Raw genomic sequence first — 13,570 nt, 5'->3', positions numbered from 1 at the left:
CCCAGGTTCACAATCAACAAAGTCACATATAGACCAGCAAGGAACACCTCAATCTGCACATCAAACGCTATTCATTCGCAGGTATACAAACCCAGTCTCATTCTCATTCCCATTTCCTTACGGCTCCTCACGCTTTTGTAGCTTGCGACACCGCCCCCTCCTCTCCTTCCTCGTCAGAATCAAACGGACTTTCCGTATCATTGATAGCCGTATCATCCTTGTTATCTTCCAACCCGCCCGTAAGCTTCGCCAACATGAACTCTATCCTCCTTGTGCTCTTCTCCAAAGCCTCCAGCCTCGCCGTGATAGCGCTCATCTCATCACTCTCGCTCAAAACGCCCTGCAACTCCGTCCTCAGGCCCGGGAACGGGGCGATGCTGTCACGACGACCAGGTGGCTGTTTCTTGTTCGTGTTTGTGTCCTTGTTCGTGTTTGTGTCCTTGGCTGTGTTTGATTCCTTGGCCGGTGTCTTCGTGGCTGCTTCCACGGTATTTCCCCGAACGAACTGCCGCCGGATCAAATGTTTGGTGAGATCATCGTCTTCAGCGATCTGCTCGAGTACCGAATCTGGCGGCGGGACTTCGAAGACGGTCTCGATGTCACTGTGGACGGTGATACGCCACCTGTTCCAGAAGCGCATACCTTTGCATATGCTGCGTCGAGGGTGCGAAGAGGAGGAGTTGACTGATGGCCCTTCCGCTGGTCGTTCTCCTCCTGCTGTTGATGTGATTGGGGGAAGGATTCGGCGTTCTACCAGGGCAATGACGAGCAGGAGGGGGAGGTTGAGCAGACGCACGCTGGCGACGTGGATTTTGTGGAACCAGCGCGGAGTGACAAACCATTTAAGGGGGATGAGGATGAAGACAGCGAGGATGTTGAAGGGGGGTTGGTAGGCGAAGATGGCGTCGCTTTTGACGCCCTCGAGAGTCAGGACGGCATGTCGGAACTGGATTTCTGCGGTTGCGTTGCTGACTATTGTGCTAAAGGTATTTGAGAGCATAGAAACCAGAACGGTGAGGAATAATGTGTTGCCGAGGAAGGCAAACATGACCATTAGGGCTGGTCCCAGGTATTTGTGGAAGTCGGTCTAGAGTATGTGTTAGTATACGCCCAGGCCATGGAGGTATTAAAATTGAGACATACCGAATGATGGATGCCAGATCCATCCAGACCGAACCAAATGTAAATCATCCATTCACTGATGGTTCTACGAGAAGCTTAGTAAATGTCAAGAACGGTGGCGGGAAGTGGGACTCACACCCAGGAGTACTGGTGGTTTCCTAGCCAGACAAGGGACAACAGGAAGCCAAAAAAGCACCTATGGAAGATGTCAGTGTCAAAGGACCAGATCAAGACAACCAGAAGAGCTTACCAGCCACCAAGTACGGTCAGTAAAGAAAAATCGGCCATCATGGACCGAAGCGACAAGAAGAGGATGTTGTCGGACAGTAAATTAAACGCTAAGCGAGGAACAAGCACTGGTGCGCCCATGGCCAGCACGTCGAGTGCTTGTTGTCCTAGTTCTTCGTTATGAGATCGCAACCCGTATACGCGCAGAACAAGATAGATCCAATAGATGCAAACAAATGTAACATCAAGGAACGACCACAAATTCTGAGTGTACACGTGCCTGTGTACGAGTTAATGAGACGTCTCGGAGGATTGGTGAAGTTTCAACATACCAGCCATGCTCGAGAATAGTTGCAAATTGATCGAGCACCCAACCGAAGGCGTAGACGGTGAAGCAAGTTTCCAGTATCGTTACACGACCTGCGTATCTCTCGGACATGAATACAAGATAGAGCGCCAGGAGGATGACGAACTGGATGATTTCCAAGATATTTCGCGTCCGCGGTACAACCAGACGGTACTGGTTCAGTAGAGGCGCCTTTCTGGGGTCATACAGAGATATTGGCTTCTGCTTGTAACGATCGGGGATAATCTCCAGGAAGCTGGAAGGGCTGTAGATAACCCGTCCCTCGTAGATGGCGTCCACACTGTTCTTGTGTCAGCCCCCATGCCCACTGAGTTCAAAGCTTCGTCGGACGACTCACATCTTCTGGCATGATGTCGAGCTCAAAAAGATCTTGGCCTCACTCAGGATGGCTACCTCCAAGGCTGGTAGCGTCTTATGCCATGCTGTCTGCGCACGGACCTCCCGTCGAATCTCTGACGGAGCATTTTGGAACGGCTCAAAGCCAGCAATAAGGATATGAGCCAGCACCAAAAGACCCTCTGGACCCTCGTTGTCCTCGCTGCATCGCCTGAGAATGCGTGTGGCTATTAACTCACACAGCATGGCGCGTGTGTAGTTGACATTTTGCCTGTTGTTGAGATGCGACTGCTCGTTCAGGAACTGCGCGCGGTTGACCAGCAAGCAGTAGACTATTGAAATATCGTCCTGCGCATAGAACTTGTCCACCAGCGGACGAACAACAGATATGTTGATGCGGATATCGCGCAGTTGATCCAGGCTCAGATAGTCCTCCACCACCGATATGATATCCCGACGGATCCGGTGGATGTTGGTGTAAACTGGTAGTTGTGAGTGGTCGTCCCCACACGCGTATACTTGACCGTCGAGCGAGTGATGCTGGTTGCCATTTTGTCTACCGGTTGTTGTTGTTATCCGTTGGGGTAGAAGAGGTCTTCTTTCTGCCAGATTGGGTTCTTGAATACGAAGCGCGCTCTGGTGTCGACGGCCTGACTGATCCCCCATCACCATGCCCTTGCTGACCAACACTAAATACGGACCGATGACCGAAACTAGTATTTTAGATGAATGTGAATTTTGCCCTTCTTCTCTTCCTCTCAAAATGAAGTTTGGAAGAGTTGGCCGAGTCAGGTGATGCTTGATCAGACGAACCTCTCATCCGAGGGCAGTCGTCTTAGTGATGTGCACCGGGTGAAATCAGTGACGACTTGTTTGCGACGATTAAGTAAATAAACGAAGCTGCTTGCGCCAAGGCAAAGTGGGTGTTTATAATACGTGGCCTGCATAAAGCGACGCCCAAGGAGCGTCTAGCACGATGTGTGAGACACGGGGCGACGGGGTCTACGATGACTTGAAAAAATGATTAAAGTATTCAAAGAAAAATAAACTCGCAAGTACCTCCTTCGCCCTTATCGTGGGGTCCTGGGACATCCATGAAAAGAGAGCGGCTCCATCAAATGACGATGAAACAAGCCTGGTTGGTTCCACCCATTTACAAGCGACGGCGGCAGGGCGGGAGTCGCCCCCCGGGGTCCAGACATGGAACCTAAGCTTGCCGAGCTTGGGACATGCACCCCACACCCACGCCTTGGGAGCTCGGAAGCTTGAACGTTCAGAGCCTCAAGGTGTCAATTTGGGGGTGTCGAGATCTCTTTATCTGTTACCTAGGCACTGGTACTTCCCCTTTACTGTACCCGTTAATCATAATGCTAAGCTGCCATTTGCCTAACAGATCTTTGCCAGGTGAACCTTCCAAAACACAGTCAGCTGCTATAATCCAAGCTTGCCAACTGCTTTCGTCATACCACCACCAGATAGCTTCGAACCCCTCATCCTCGTGAGATACATGGCTTTTGTCGATCTAGCAAGGTAATTTTCATCGCAACAACCCAGTACGTAGTACCTCCGGCTCGAACTTGGCCATGATAAAATACATATAAGAACTCAAAAGTTAGAGGATGTTCCGCGTTCTTGTGTGAGCTGATCTGCGGAAGCTTACAACGCTTCTCTCCAGCATGGAGAAAGATAAAGACAAGCGACGCTCTTGTCATAGTTACGGTACTCCAACCAGCCGATATATACCAGAGTATTATCGTGTCGAAGTGTTCGCCTATCACTTGTACCTCGAGGTATGTCTAGGGTAACGGAGGTACAAGCTTGTACGAAATGACTTACACAACCCACCTCATTTTCAACTGTTACCCCTTCCACATAAGTTGACAGCAAGACCGGGTCATTCCCCATGGGTGGCTGGTTTATAAATCCGAGATGGAACCGCCTGTGACACATTTTGGACAGAACCTGGGTTGAGCAGAACCATTGATGGTGGACACAGTGAAAGACCCGGCATTTTTACATATCCGAGACTCAGGCAATATACCACCATTCCTTCAAGTCCCGGCTTGCCCAGTTTAATGACCGCCATAACTCCCAGCTTTCAGAGCCAAAACTTCATGCAACATGAGGCCCCACAGCCCGGAAACAGGAAATCTGTAAGAACATCCGTAAGGCCGCTCGGGAGGCAATCGAAAATAGCATAAAGGCGTTAAGGTCGAGTAAGGCCGATAGAGACGAAAAAGTTGTATTGCCTATTTCACACGGTCTTGACGGACACTGATACAAATGGGGCCTCGCTTGCAAGTCGGACGAAAATAGTTTATTTAAGCCTTGGAGACAATCTCTGTATAGTCATGTCAGCATGTATTCAATCAATTTCACATGTTCGGGGATGGCAAGAAAACATACTCTCAACGTCAGCAACGGACTGCTCGAGGATCTGCTTAAGGACCTTGGGGTTCTCGAGCTCCTTCTGCACCTTGGCGATAACGGTCTGGGCGAGCTCCTTCTGCTGGCGCTGCTTAACCTGCGACTCGTAGCGGACCCAGGAGTCGAGGACAGTCTTGGCCTCAGCGGCGAGAGCGGTGCGCTGCTCGAGCTCATAGGCCTCAGCCTCAAGCTTGGCGGTTTCCTAGAAGCCATGTCAGCCTCTGTCTTTCCCCTTGTTTCCTCAACATCATTCTTCCCAATCGTGTCATCCTTCCACCTGCTGCACCATCTGCATTCCATGTATCCCAATCCCCATCCTGGTAGCGCCTACCTTGGAAACGGCGAAGAGGGTCTTGGTAATGTCGATAACACCAGACATCTGCTTAACGTCGCCGATGCGGGTCTTGACAGCCTGAGTGTGGTCGGCGCGGGCAGAGTTCAAGATGTTCTTGATCTTGTCGCTCTGCTCATCGGCCCACTTCTTGTAGAGGGGACCACCGAACTTGATGAGACCACCCCAGACGGAGAGCAAACAGAAGGCGACGACGGTCTCCTCGTTCACGACATAGTACTCGTTGGAGAGGGCGTAGATGGAAAGACCGGCGGCGGAGGAGAGGATGGCGGTCTTGGACATGAGGTTGCTGCCGGGAAGGGAGTCGATGATGGACTGAGCCTTGGTCTTGGGGTCCTCGGAGGGGACACCGGACGAGTAGCGGGGGCTAGCAACGGTGCTCAGCGCGGGAAGGACGCGGGGGACGACGCTGGGCCGGAGGCGGGCAGCCCCTAAGGATGCGCCCGGGTCAGCGACGGTCTCTGTGTTGTCTTTGCGCCCGACGTGCCCGTCCAAGAGCTCAATCTACTCACCGACAGCAGTTCTGGCCAGACGCGACGCCATTGTGAATGAGGGGATGGGCGTGGGGTGGCTGTTAGTGACGTTGCTGAGCTTTCAAGGTCGAATTGAGGTTTTAACGGAACGGGTTGACCCGGCACTTTACCGGAGGTACCTGGATGTCACGTGGATCTTGGGCCTGAGAGCTTCAGCAAAGGCGCTGGAAAAGTTTCATGCCAGTCCAAGAGCAAAAAAAGAGGCCCCACTTTGGCGCCAAGAAAGTCTCCAATGTCACCTCCAGTTCGCGACGCCAAAGAAGGACTTTGACTTGGAGACGCCCCACTTAAATTTTGCTGAGATACGACAACCATTCCGTTCCTCGAATCGTCCATTCCCTCGTTTCCTTGTCCAAACACCGACACACTGTCGCCAAAATGCCTTCAACAGTAAAAGTCCAAGCCGCGAAGCCGGTTGTCAAGCGGAAACGCTCCGAGAACGGCGAACCCATCAAGAAGCGCAGAAAGTCCGAGGCCGGCGAGGAAAAGGAAGACCTCGCATCGCAAATCCAGAATCTCGAATCCCAGATCAACGAGTCCAGGAAGCACTACAACAACATCGCTACCCTTATAGAGTACGCCGAAAAGCAGAATGAAGACCCCAAGACCGCCATCGCCGCCGCCGAAGCTCTGTGCCGCGTGTTCGTTCGCCTACTCGCCTCGGGCAGTTTGGTCAAGAAGAAGGATGCTTCGGAGAAAGATGCGACCGTCGCAAAGTGGCTTCGGGATCGCCTGACCGACCACCATAAGGCTCTTGTCGCCATGTTCAAGAGCACCAAGCTTGCCACCCAGGCTCTCGTTCTGGCTATGGCTTTGCTGAAGGCGGAAGCCCAGTACCTGGAGGGCAAGGACGAGGCCGTCTTTCCTTGGCCTCTCTTCAATGCCATCATCAGTGCGCTTCTAACGTCGCCAGTCGAGGAGGTGCGTGATGAATTTTGTGACAAGTTCATCGACGAGTATGACGACATTAGATTTTACACGTTTGAGGGAATCAAGTACGTGAACCCAATGGGACCCGAGTTGCCCAGCGTAGCAAGTTGCTAACATCCTTGTGTAGGGACTTCCTTACAGAACGCGAGTCGGTCGATGAAGAGCTACAAAACACAGTGTTTAATTTCCTCCTCAAGATGGAGGATATCCCAGAGTCATCCGAAGACCTTGAGGACTTCTATATCGAGCAACCCGTCAAGAAGAAGCACCCACTGCGGTCCTTGTCGCAGCATAAGAAGAGGGCACAGGAAGCTTGGCTGGCTTTGATGCACCTGGGTCTGAGTAAGGAGCAGAGAAAGAAGGTGTTGGACGTCATGGCATCCTCAATTGCGCCATGGTTCATCAAGCCCGAGCTCCTCATGGACTTCCTTACCGACTGCTACAACACTGGCGGCTCTATCTCGCTCCTGGCCCTTTCCGGTGTGTTCTACCTGATCCAGGAACGCAACCTGGATTACCCGTCTTTCTATCAGAAACTCTACTCCTTGCTGGATACCGACATCCTCCATTCCAAGTACCGCTCACGCTTCTTCCGCCTCCTCGATACGTTCCTGGGCTCGTCCCATTTGCCCGCCGTCCTGGTGGCAAGCTTCATCAAGCGTCTGGCCCGTCTCGCCCTCAACGCACCACCAAGCGCCATTGTTGTCATCGTTCCGTGGTTCTACAACCTGTTCAAGAAGCATCCTCTCACCACATTCATGATGCACCGTATACCGCGGACCAAGGAGGAGAAGGAGCTGATCGAGAAGGAGGGAGTCCTTGACCCTTTCCTTCCTGACGAAGAGGACCCTATGGAGACCCACGCCATTGACAGTTCTCTGTGGGAGATTGTGCAGTTACAGTCTCATTACCACCCCAACGTTGCGACCATTGCCAAGATCATCTCTGAGCAGTTTACAAAACAGGCTTACAACCTGGAGGATTTTCTGGACCACTCCTATGGCAGTGTAAGTCAACCACAATTAAATGCATATAGAAGCGTATGGCTAACATACACCCACAGCTTATCGACGCAGAGATGTCCAAGGAAGTGAAGAAGGCTCCGGTCATCGAGTTCATGATCCCGAAACACATTTTTACCAAGGCCGATCCTGGCACAGAGCAGACTGATAGCCCGTTGGTCAGTCTATGGGATTTTGGTTCATCGTAAACCATCTTTCAAATGCCGTACTCATAGTGTACGACTCCCATACCCAGTCGCAGCCCGGACCGTCCGCTCGGTTGAGCATTCCACATGTTTAGCGACAACCTCTACCTCCCACCGTCATGCTCAACACGTGGTAGACACATTGTTTCGGAAGCCAGTGGCCCTCTGCCAGGACGCGAACAAGGTTCAAATGTTCTCATCCGAGACATGCCAGGGTCTGCCCCAGACCTGTTGACCAGAGCCACGAGACCGCGATCGAGCTAGTTACGGAGAAAAGAGGGCCGAATGGAAAAAATAACAAGTCGCGGTGATGGTCGAGAAATGCTTGTTGGTTACGTTGATTGCCTTCTATCCATAACCGTGAACCCCGGGGACTTTCTCTCCTCCAGCCCCCAAACCGCACTTTCAACCATCCAAATTCTTCTCTCTCTCCACCTTCCTTCCCCCTTTCGTGGTACCGGCGGCCGGTTGCTCGGCGGGAACTCTCTGTTCTGTGGTGTTTCTGTGGGACGTCATACATGGTCACCGTCATACTCGACCACAACACCAGGCCAGGCAGGGCGCAGATGAAGACAGAACAGTAGAGGGTAGCATGGTCTGTCTCATTTGTGTGCTCACGGGGGTGAATCACCCCATATTTTCCAAATTAGGGAGGGGGTCAGGGGCTGCTGACTAGTTTACTTTATTATTGTTGGGGGGAGAGCAACCTCCGGGGATTCCTCTCCAGCTTCGGGTCGTGCTTATACCCATATCGGATAGTGGTTTTGGATCACTAGGGACTAGTAGAGGTTAGAGATTAGAATCAGATGAAACGAAGAAGTAGTGCCCTCCAGTGGCGACTGACCAAAGGGCCGACCGGCTGGTTTGGTGGTGACTTGTGAGGTGCAAGTCTAAGAGTGAAGCGAACTCTGGAAGACCATCCACCCATTCGCTTCTCTGTGTGAGCCTTCTTTTGTGTCTGTGTCTCTGTGTTTATCTGTGTATCAGTCAGAGGCAGTGGCAGGGTCACAGAATAGAATGTGTAGATACGTTCAACCTGATTCCAGACCCCCGTCCAAATCCAACGCCCCCTTCCCTACTTTCTGTTGAGATCCGAAAGACTATCAGTGTGTACAACGCTGATCAAGGAAGTGTCTGGTGGCAAATCTTCTGAAAGTAGTCTATAAATGCGAAAGTGAGAGGAACTGGCTAACAAGTGATCCCATTCAGGGTCGCTTGGCTAACATAGATATAAGTACAGTAGCAAACATCGCGACCATCCAAAAACTACCTATCAGATGCCCGAGTCCATAAATCACTAAGATTTATATCTTCACCTAAAAAGGTTCCGTCGCTTCATCTGGTGAAGCTGGCCAGGCTTGTTCGTGTCCGGACCTTATGTCCGCCGATCAGCTTTTCCTAAGGCGGTCGCTTGGGTGAGGACATCGGCAGTAGACCTAGATATGAGACTGTAATATACTATACTAGTTGACTACCTATCCTCACCCCGTATATATGTACTGCCGCACACCTCCCCGCACTCCTTAGTTTTTTGTGCGTTCTTGGCTTCGGTAGCTCCATGTTTACCTAGGCAGACTGATACACGAGACACACAGGATACAAGACACGAGGCAGTCCTAGCGTAGAGGCCCTCAAGCGCCTGAGATAACGGCTAAACGGATAGGATTATTTTCAAGTGATTATCTGACTTCGGACCTCAACAACGTTCCTTCCGGTTTTGGCAAGCAGTCACCAGAGCACTTATCCTGTCTCTTCTGACTCTTATTGAAGACCCTAGCGCATTGATGACCTCCTTCTACACATTGAGTTCGGCATTCTTCCAAGGAAAGGAAAGAGAAACTTGTCTAACACGTCAAGACGAGCATTGTCAGATAAATAAATGAATAAATTCCAAAATTGCACATTATTCACTCTTTTTTGTTGATTCTTTTACCAGCCGCTACATTCAGACCTCAGACCCTACCCCACGGTTTCCCTTCTTCCCGTCTCCCCTTGTGGCTACTTTTCGAAAACCCCGAGTTAGCTAGCCCCATCATTACATCCGTTCATCGATATTCAATATCCCTAAATCGAATTCCACTCTAGTTCGTCAGACTTTCGGTCAGGGTTCTGATCTACAGAAAGAAGAGGTTATGACGCTGACCGATCTGCTAGTGTAAGTTAGAGTTTTTGATCTTCAAGTCCCTACATCATAGTCCCCGGAAAGAAGACTGAGCAGGCTTGGCTTCTAGTGTAAAAATGCAGCAAGTTACAACGAATACTACGTGTGTGTAAACGGCATTGTCATCAAATTAGCTTTATTCCCCAAGTCTTTCTGCTTGGTACGCCAAATACCGAACAAACTAGAGGTAGTCTAACTCGATGTCCCCAGTCGGTCCGGCAATGTTGTAGGGTTATAGCTCTGCCATATACTGTATCAGACATGTACATACACCCAAACGGAACTAGCAGACCTTGAAACCTACCTTTGTCGGACCGACCTAGAACTGGATCAAACGAGTTTATCGATATACCAAGTATTTATGTTGCTGACTGATGTCGGTGGTCTTGCTGATCTATCTTGGCCCTGTTTTACCATTTAGCTAATACAGAGAGTTACCTAAACTCGCTCCTACAGATTGTTGCTTTATTTACGGCATTGGTACACTACCTAGCTAGCAGTAGGCCCGAAAGCTTTTCAGGCCTACAAGGTCCTTCCCTATAAGCAAGATTTCAAAAGTCTTGTCGCTCACTCTAGTGCAGAATGAAAGATATCCTGTTGTAGATGCCGATCTGTTCTAATACGTAGGGAAACTTAAGAGAGTGCATTAGTTCTTGTTTCATATTTTGTTTCATCGGCATTAAAGACTTGCTTGATTCCATCCTCTTTACACATATGTACATACTTGCTTCGCTTACCTTACCCAGCCTAGGTAGGGAGGGTGAGGATAATGTTTCTTTGAATCAGTCTGGCAGGGTTATCAGTTGAGTAGGTAATCTTACAACTAGTCTACTTCAGATCATCAAAACATGAAAGTCAATCAAGAAGAATGACATGTGACCGGTATTGATCCATCGCAAGCCCTACCGCGCATTGCTTTCCTTTTTTTTTTTTTTTTTTTTTTTTTTTTTTTTTCCTTTATTGTTCGAAGGAGCTGTTGGAAATAGCATCCTCAACCGACCTGTTCGAACCTGTCGGCGACTTCAACAAGCCCATCAACGAGCGAGACAGAAACATGAGAGACAAAATAACAGTCCAAAAGGATAGCTAATGCATACCACCCACCATAAAAAGAAACACAGCTCTCACCACTTGACAGTAGTAACAAATCAGATCACCAGACCTGTCCCAAGTGAGTGGTTCTCAGACTCTCTGGGCTTCCCAGATCCAGAGGGTGCAGAGACAGAAGAAGCCAGCTAAAACACACCGCCTTTCAAAAGAGATCATCTGCCGTTATCTTTTGAGGCCTGTTTGAGCTTCACATAAGACTCTTGACTCTTGGTCATCGAACAGTTTGGTGGTAAATGGGATGCTGGGATATGGGATATGTGCGTTCGTGAGCACGGAAACTATTACAATGATGGTAACCCTGACATGGATGTAAATTGCTTTGTCGTCACCATTGATAATCTTTCTCTTGTTCATGCCCATGTCATCCCGCCGCCCGCTGGTGAGTGGCGACTGGCCGCCGTTGCCGCCGCCGCCGCTGCCGGGCACCGATTGGGGCCCGTTTCGTTTCACCTCGTTGTTTTATGGCTTCCGTAGATCGTGCGACCGAAGCGGTGCACCCTGGCCAGTGCCCCGGAAATCCCAACTCGGCAGAGCCCACCAAGCCCACCTTAGCTTCACTTTGCTCAAACGGCTTCCGGTTGCAGACTGCCAGACAAGCTGACCTGGGTGACTGACCTTGTCACATTGTAAGATCGTCAACCAGGTCTAGGGAGCCCAGTAGGGCCCCGGTTCACCTGAACGGACGACGCAACGAGAACCGATGACCAGGCAAGAAGTCGACCGTTCGTTTGCTCGTCGTCCGTTACCAGCCCCTCTTCGAAAAGGGGCGGGGCAAAAAAGAAAGGGAAAAAGAAAAAGCTACATATACAAGAGGAGAAAAGAAGCAGGACAAGGATTCGGATCCTCGTCACTTCATTCGGTACCATTCTTTCCTGTCCCTATCTCTTCGTAGGCGCGCACTTGCGTGGGAGATAGACGCCGCACACAACCAGGGAGCTAGGCTCACCAGGCAGGACAGGCAGGTAGGGATCTTGGAGTCGGCTTGTTCTGTTTTGAGTCTAGAGTCGAGAACAAGCTAAAAAGCTTCATGGTTCATGGGTATGCAACGCGGGGTTGTTCAAGTGATGTTTGTTCATGTTGACTTGACTTCTAATACAAGGGAGCCATCCAAGCGAGGCTCACGTGCTTGCAGGATAATTGTCAGAACTCCGCGGGCTTAACTTACCAACCTGGCGACGTTCGAGTTCGCGGTCTCCCTGGCTTCAGTCACGATACACAGCAGTAATAGCCTCGTGAATGGAGCCATGAGTAGAAGCGTCATCTCGTATGCAGGTCCGGAATCATCGAAGCAAGGTAATGCTTGAAAAGTATCGGAGTTTTTCCTTGGTTTCGCAGAAACTTGATCTTTACTTATTCTCTCCAATGCTGGGTTACTGTTATGAGAACGACGGCAGAGCGAACCATGATTTTGTTGTATACCGGAGTACGATGGGAGCCGGTACAAAAATCGGAGAATGACGCTCGGTACATGTCTCCCCCACCCCCGGTTCTTCCGTCCCGTACGAAGAGAGGGGGTCTCAGGAAATCGGCGAACTCGTCCAAGGGAAAAGCAGCAGATCGACGGTGTCCGAGTCGAGCAAATATCCATGGAAGACAACCCCACGTACCCCATCTTGAGCCGCAAGATAAAAGTCGATAGGGGGAGGTGGCACTCGCTTTCTGATATCTCCACATCTCCAGAATATCCTCCTTTTGGTGCTCAGCCTCTTTCCGGAATTTTTGCTCAACAAATGCAAAGCAGATGCGAGATTTTGGGAGATTTTCCCATCTCACATGCTGCGTAGCAGTACATGATACAGCCAAGACAAGCAGATGAAGGTTTGCCTATCTGGTATATGTCTCCGGGAGTGGGTATGTCTCCCGCAGTAGTCACCGTCCGGATTCCGTTTTGATCCCAGACCGTCTCCGCTCACCGCTTGAATCCACAAGCCGATCCGGACCGACCCACCCATCAAAACAAACCTCCCGTCCCCCTCATGACCCCAAGGTTTGCGCGATAGATGTCGGGACTGACAATGAAAGTACGATCGTACAAATAGTAGAGCCTTGGAAATGCGCCATGAAACAGTTCCACATACCTTCCAAGCGCCTCGACAGAGGATCGTTAACGTAAACCGGACCCGAGCCGCGCCGGGGAGGAACCAATTCCGTACTGTTAACGGCTCGTCAAAATCTTATCACGGCATGACATCTTGTTCCGTTTCTCTTCCTCTTCTCCTCCTCAACCCCGAACACGCTCCGAAAATGGCTCTTCCATGTCGTCTCACCACTCACCTGACAATGAGCCCACCGAGAGCTCGAAGATGCCCCACATCTGCAACGGTCCCGGCAACACAGCAGTTTTTACACCACTTTTTGGTTGCAGTAGTGGTCCTGCGCCCATGCTCTGCTCGCTGCATCCTCTTGCCTGCATGTTGCACACAGTTGGTCTTGGACGCTGCCGCTAGCCGATAGCTCAAACGCGAGCACCAACAGCAAAAATAATAATAAAAAAAAAGACCACCCCTCTTTTGCTCCGCTGATGAGAATTTTATGACCGAGCGGGTTCGAGAAATCCTGGCTCTGCGTAGAAATTCCGTACCTAGGGCTTGCCGTCACTGGCCGTTCACGCAAGCGCAATGCACCAGACACCAGACTAGATCAGACGAGATGCAGCTCTGGCTAGCGGGCCAGTATCAAAATAGATTGATCCAGAGTTCCGGGATTCGATCAAGGTGAAGGTGCTGCACGCCTGAACCACACACAATCACGAACATCGCGTCCTTTATCTCAAAGCCCAGCAGCTCGGCGGTAAAGA

General features: G+C 50.6%; 4 protein-coding genes across 4 annotated transcripts; 1 reads left to right on the top strand and 3 right to left on the bottom strand.

The window, feature by feature from the left end:
• Positions 1-56: 56 nt before the first annotated feature.
• NEUTE1DRAFT_74097 (uncharacterized protein) lies at positions 57-3,149 on the bottom strand (the record flags this gene model as incomplete). The annotated part of the gene is made up of 7 exons (XM_009858774.1): positions 57-1,087; positions 1,144-1,207; positions 1,259-1,318; positions 1,683-1,997; positions 2,055-2,255; positions 2,295-2,535; positions 3,113-3,149. 7 exons carry the CDS (start codon positions 3,147-3,149, stop codon positions 128-130), a joined length of 1,878 nt encoding a protein of 625 aa, XP_009857076.1.
• An 867-nt stretch (positions 3,150-4,016) lies between these two features.
• On the bottom strand, positions 4,017-5,412 carry NEUTE1DRAFT_119204 (ATP synthase subunit 4, mitochondrial; the record flags this gene model as incomplete). The annotated part of the gene is made up of 4 exons (XM_009858772.1): positions 4,017-4,394; positions 4,460-4,682; positions 4,812-5,263; positions 5,345-5,412. 4 exons carry the CDS (start codon positions 5,373-5,375, stop codon positions 4,375-4,377), a joined length of 726 nt encoding a protein of 241 aa, XP_009857074.1.
• A 331-nt stretch (positions 5,413-5,743) lies between these two features.
• Positions 5,744-7,505, top strand: NEUTE1DRAFT_92790 (uncharacterized protein; the record flags this gene model as incomplete). The annotated part of the gene is made up of 3 exons (XM_009858771.1): positions 5,744-6,360; positions 6,423-7,302; positions 7,359-7,505. 3 exons carry the CDS (start codon positions 5,744-5,746, stop codon positions 7,503-7,505), a joined length of 1,644 nt encoding a protein of 547 aa, XP_009857073.1.
• A 4,146-nt stretch (positions 7,506-11,651) lies between these two features.
• NEUTE1DRAFT_106385 (uncharacterized protein) lies at positions 11,652-13,186 on the bottom strand (the record flags this gene model as incomplete). Its single annotated transcript, XM_009858770.1, has 4 exons — positions 11,652-11,743; positions 12,381-12,495; positions 12,852-12,925; positions 13,048-13,186. The coding sequence occupies 4 exons, from the start codon at positions 13,184-13,186 to the stop codon at positions 11,652-11,654; spliced, it is 420 nt and encodes a 139-aa protein (XP_009857072.1).
• Between the last annotated feature and the right edge of the window lie 384 nt (positions 13,187-13,570).

This window comes from Neurospora tetrasperma, assembly GCF_000213175.1.
Source record: "Neurospora tetrasperma FGSC 2508 unplaced genomic scaffold NEUTE1scaffold_81, whole genome shotgun sequence".
In the NCBI taxonomy this organism is placed as follows: Eukaryota; Fungi; Ascomycota; class Sordariomycetes; order Sordariales; family Sordariaceae; genus Neurospora; species Neurospora tetrasperma.
The sequence above is the reverse complement of the archived record's forward strand: the minus strand, read 5'-3'. Positions and strand labels throughout refer to the sequence as shown.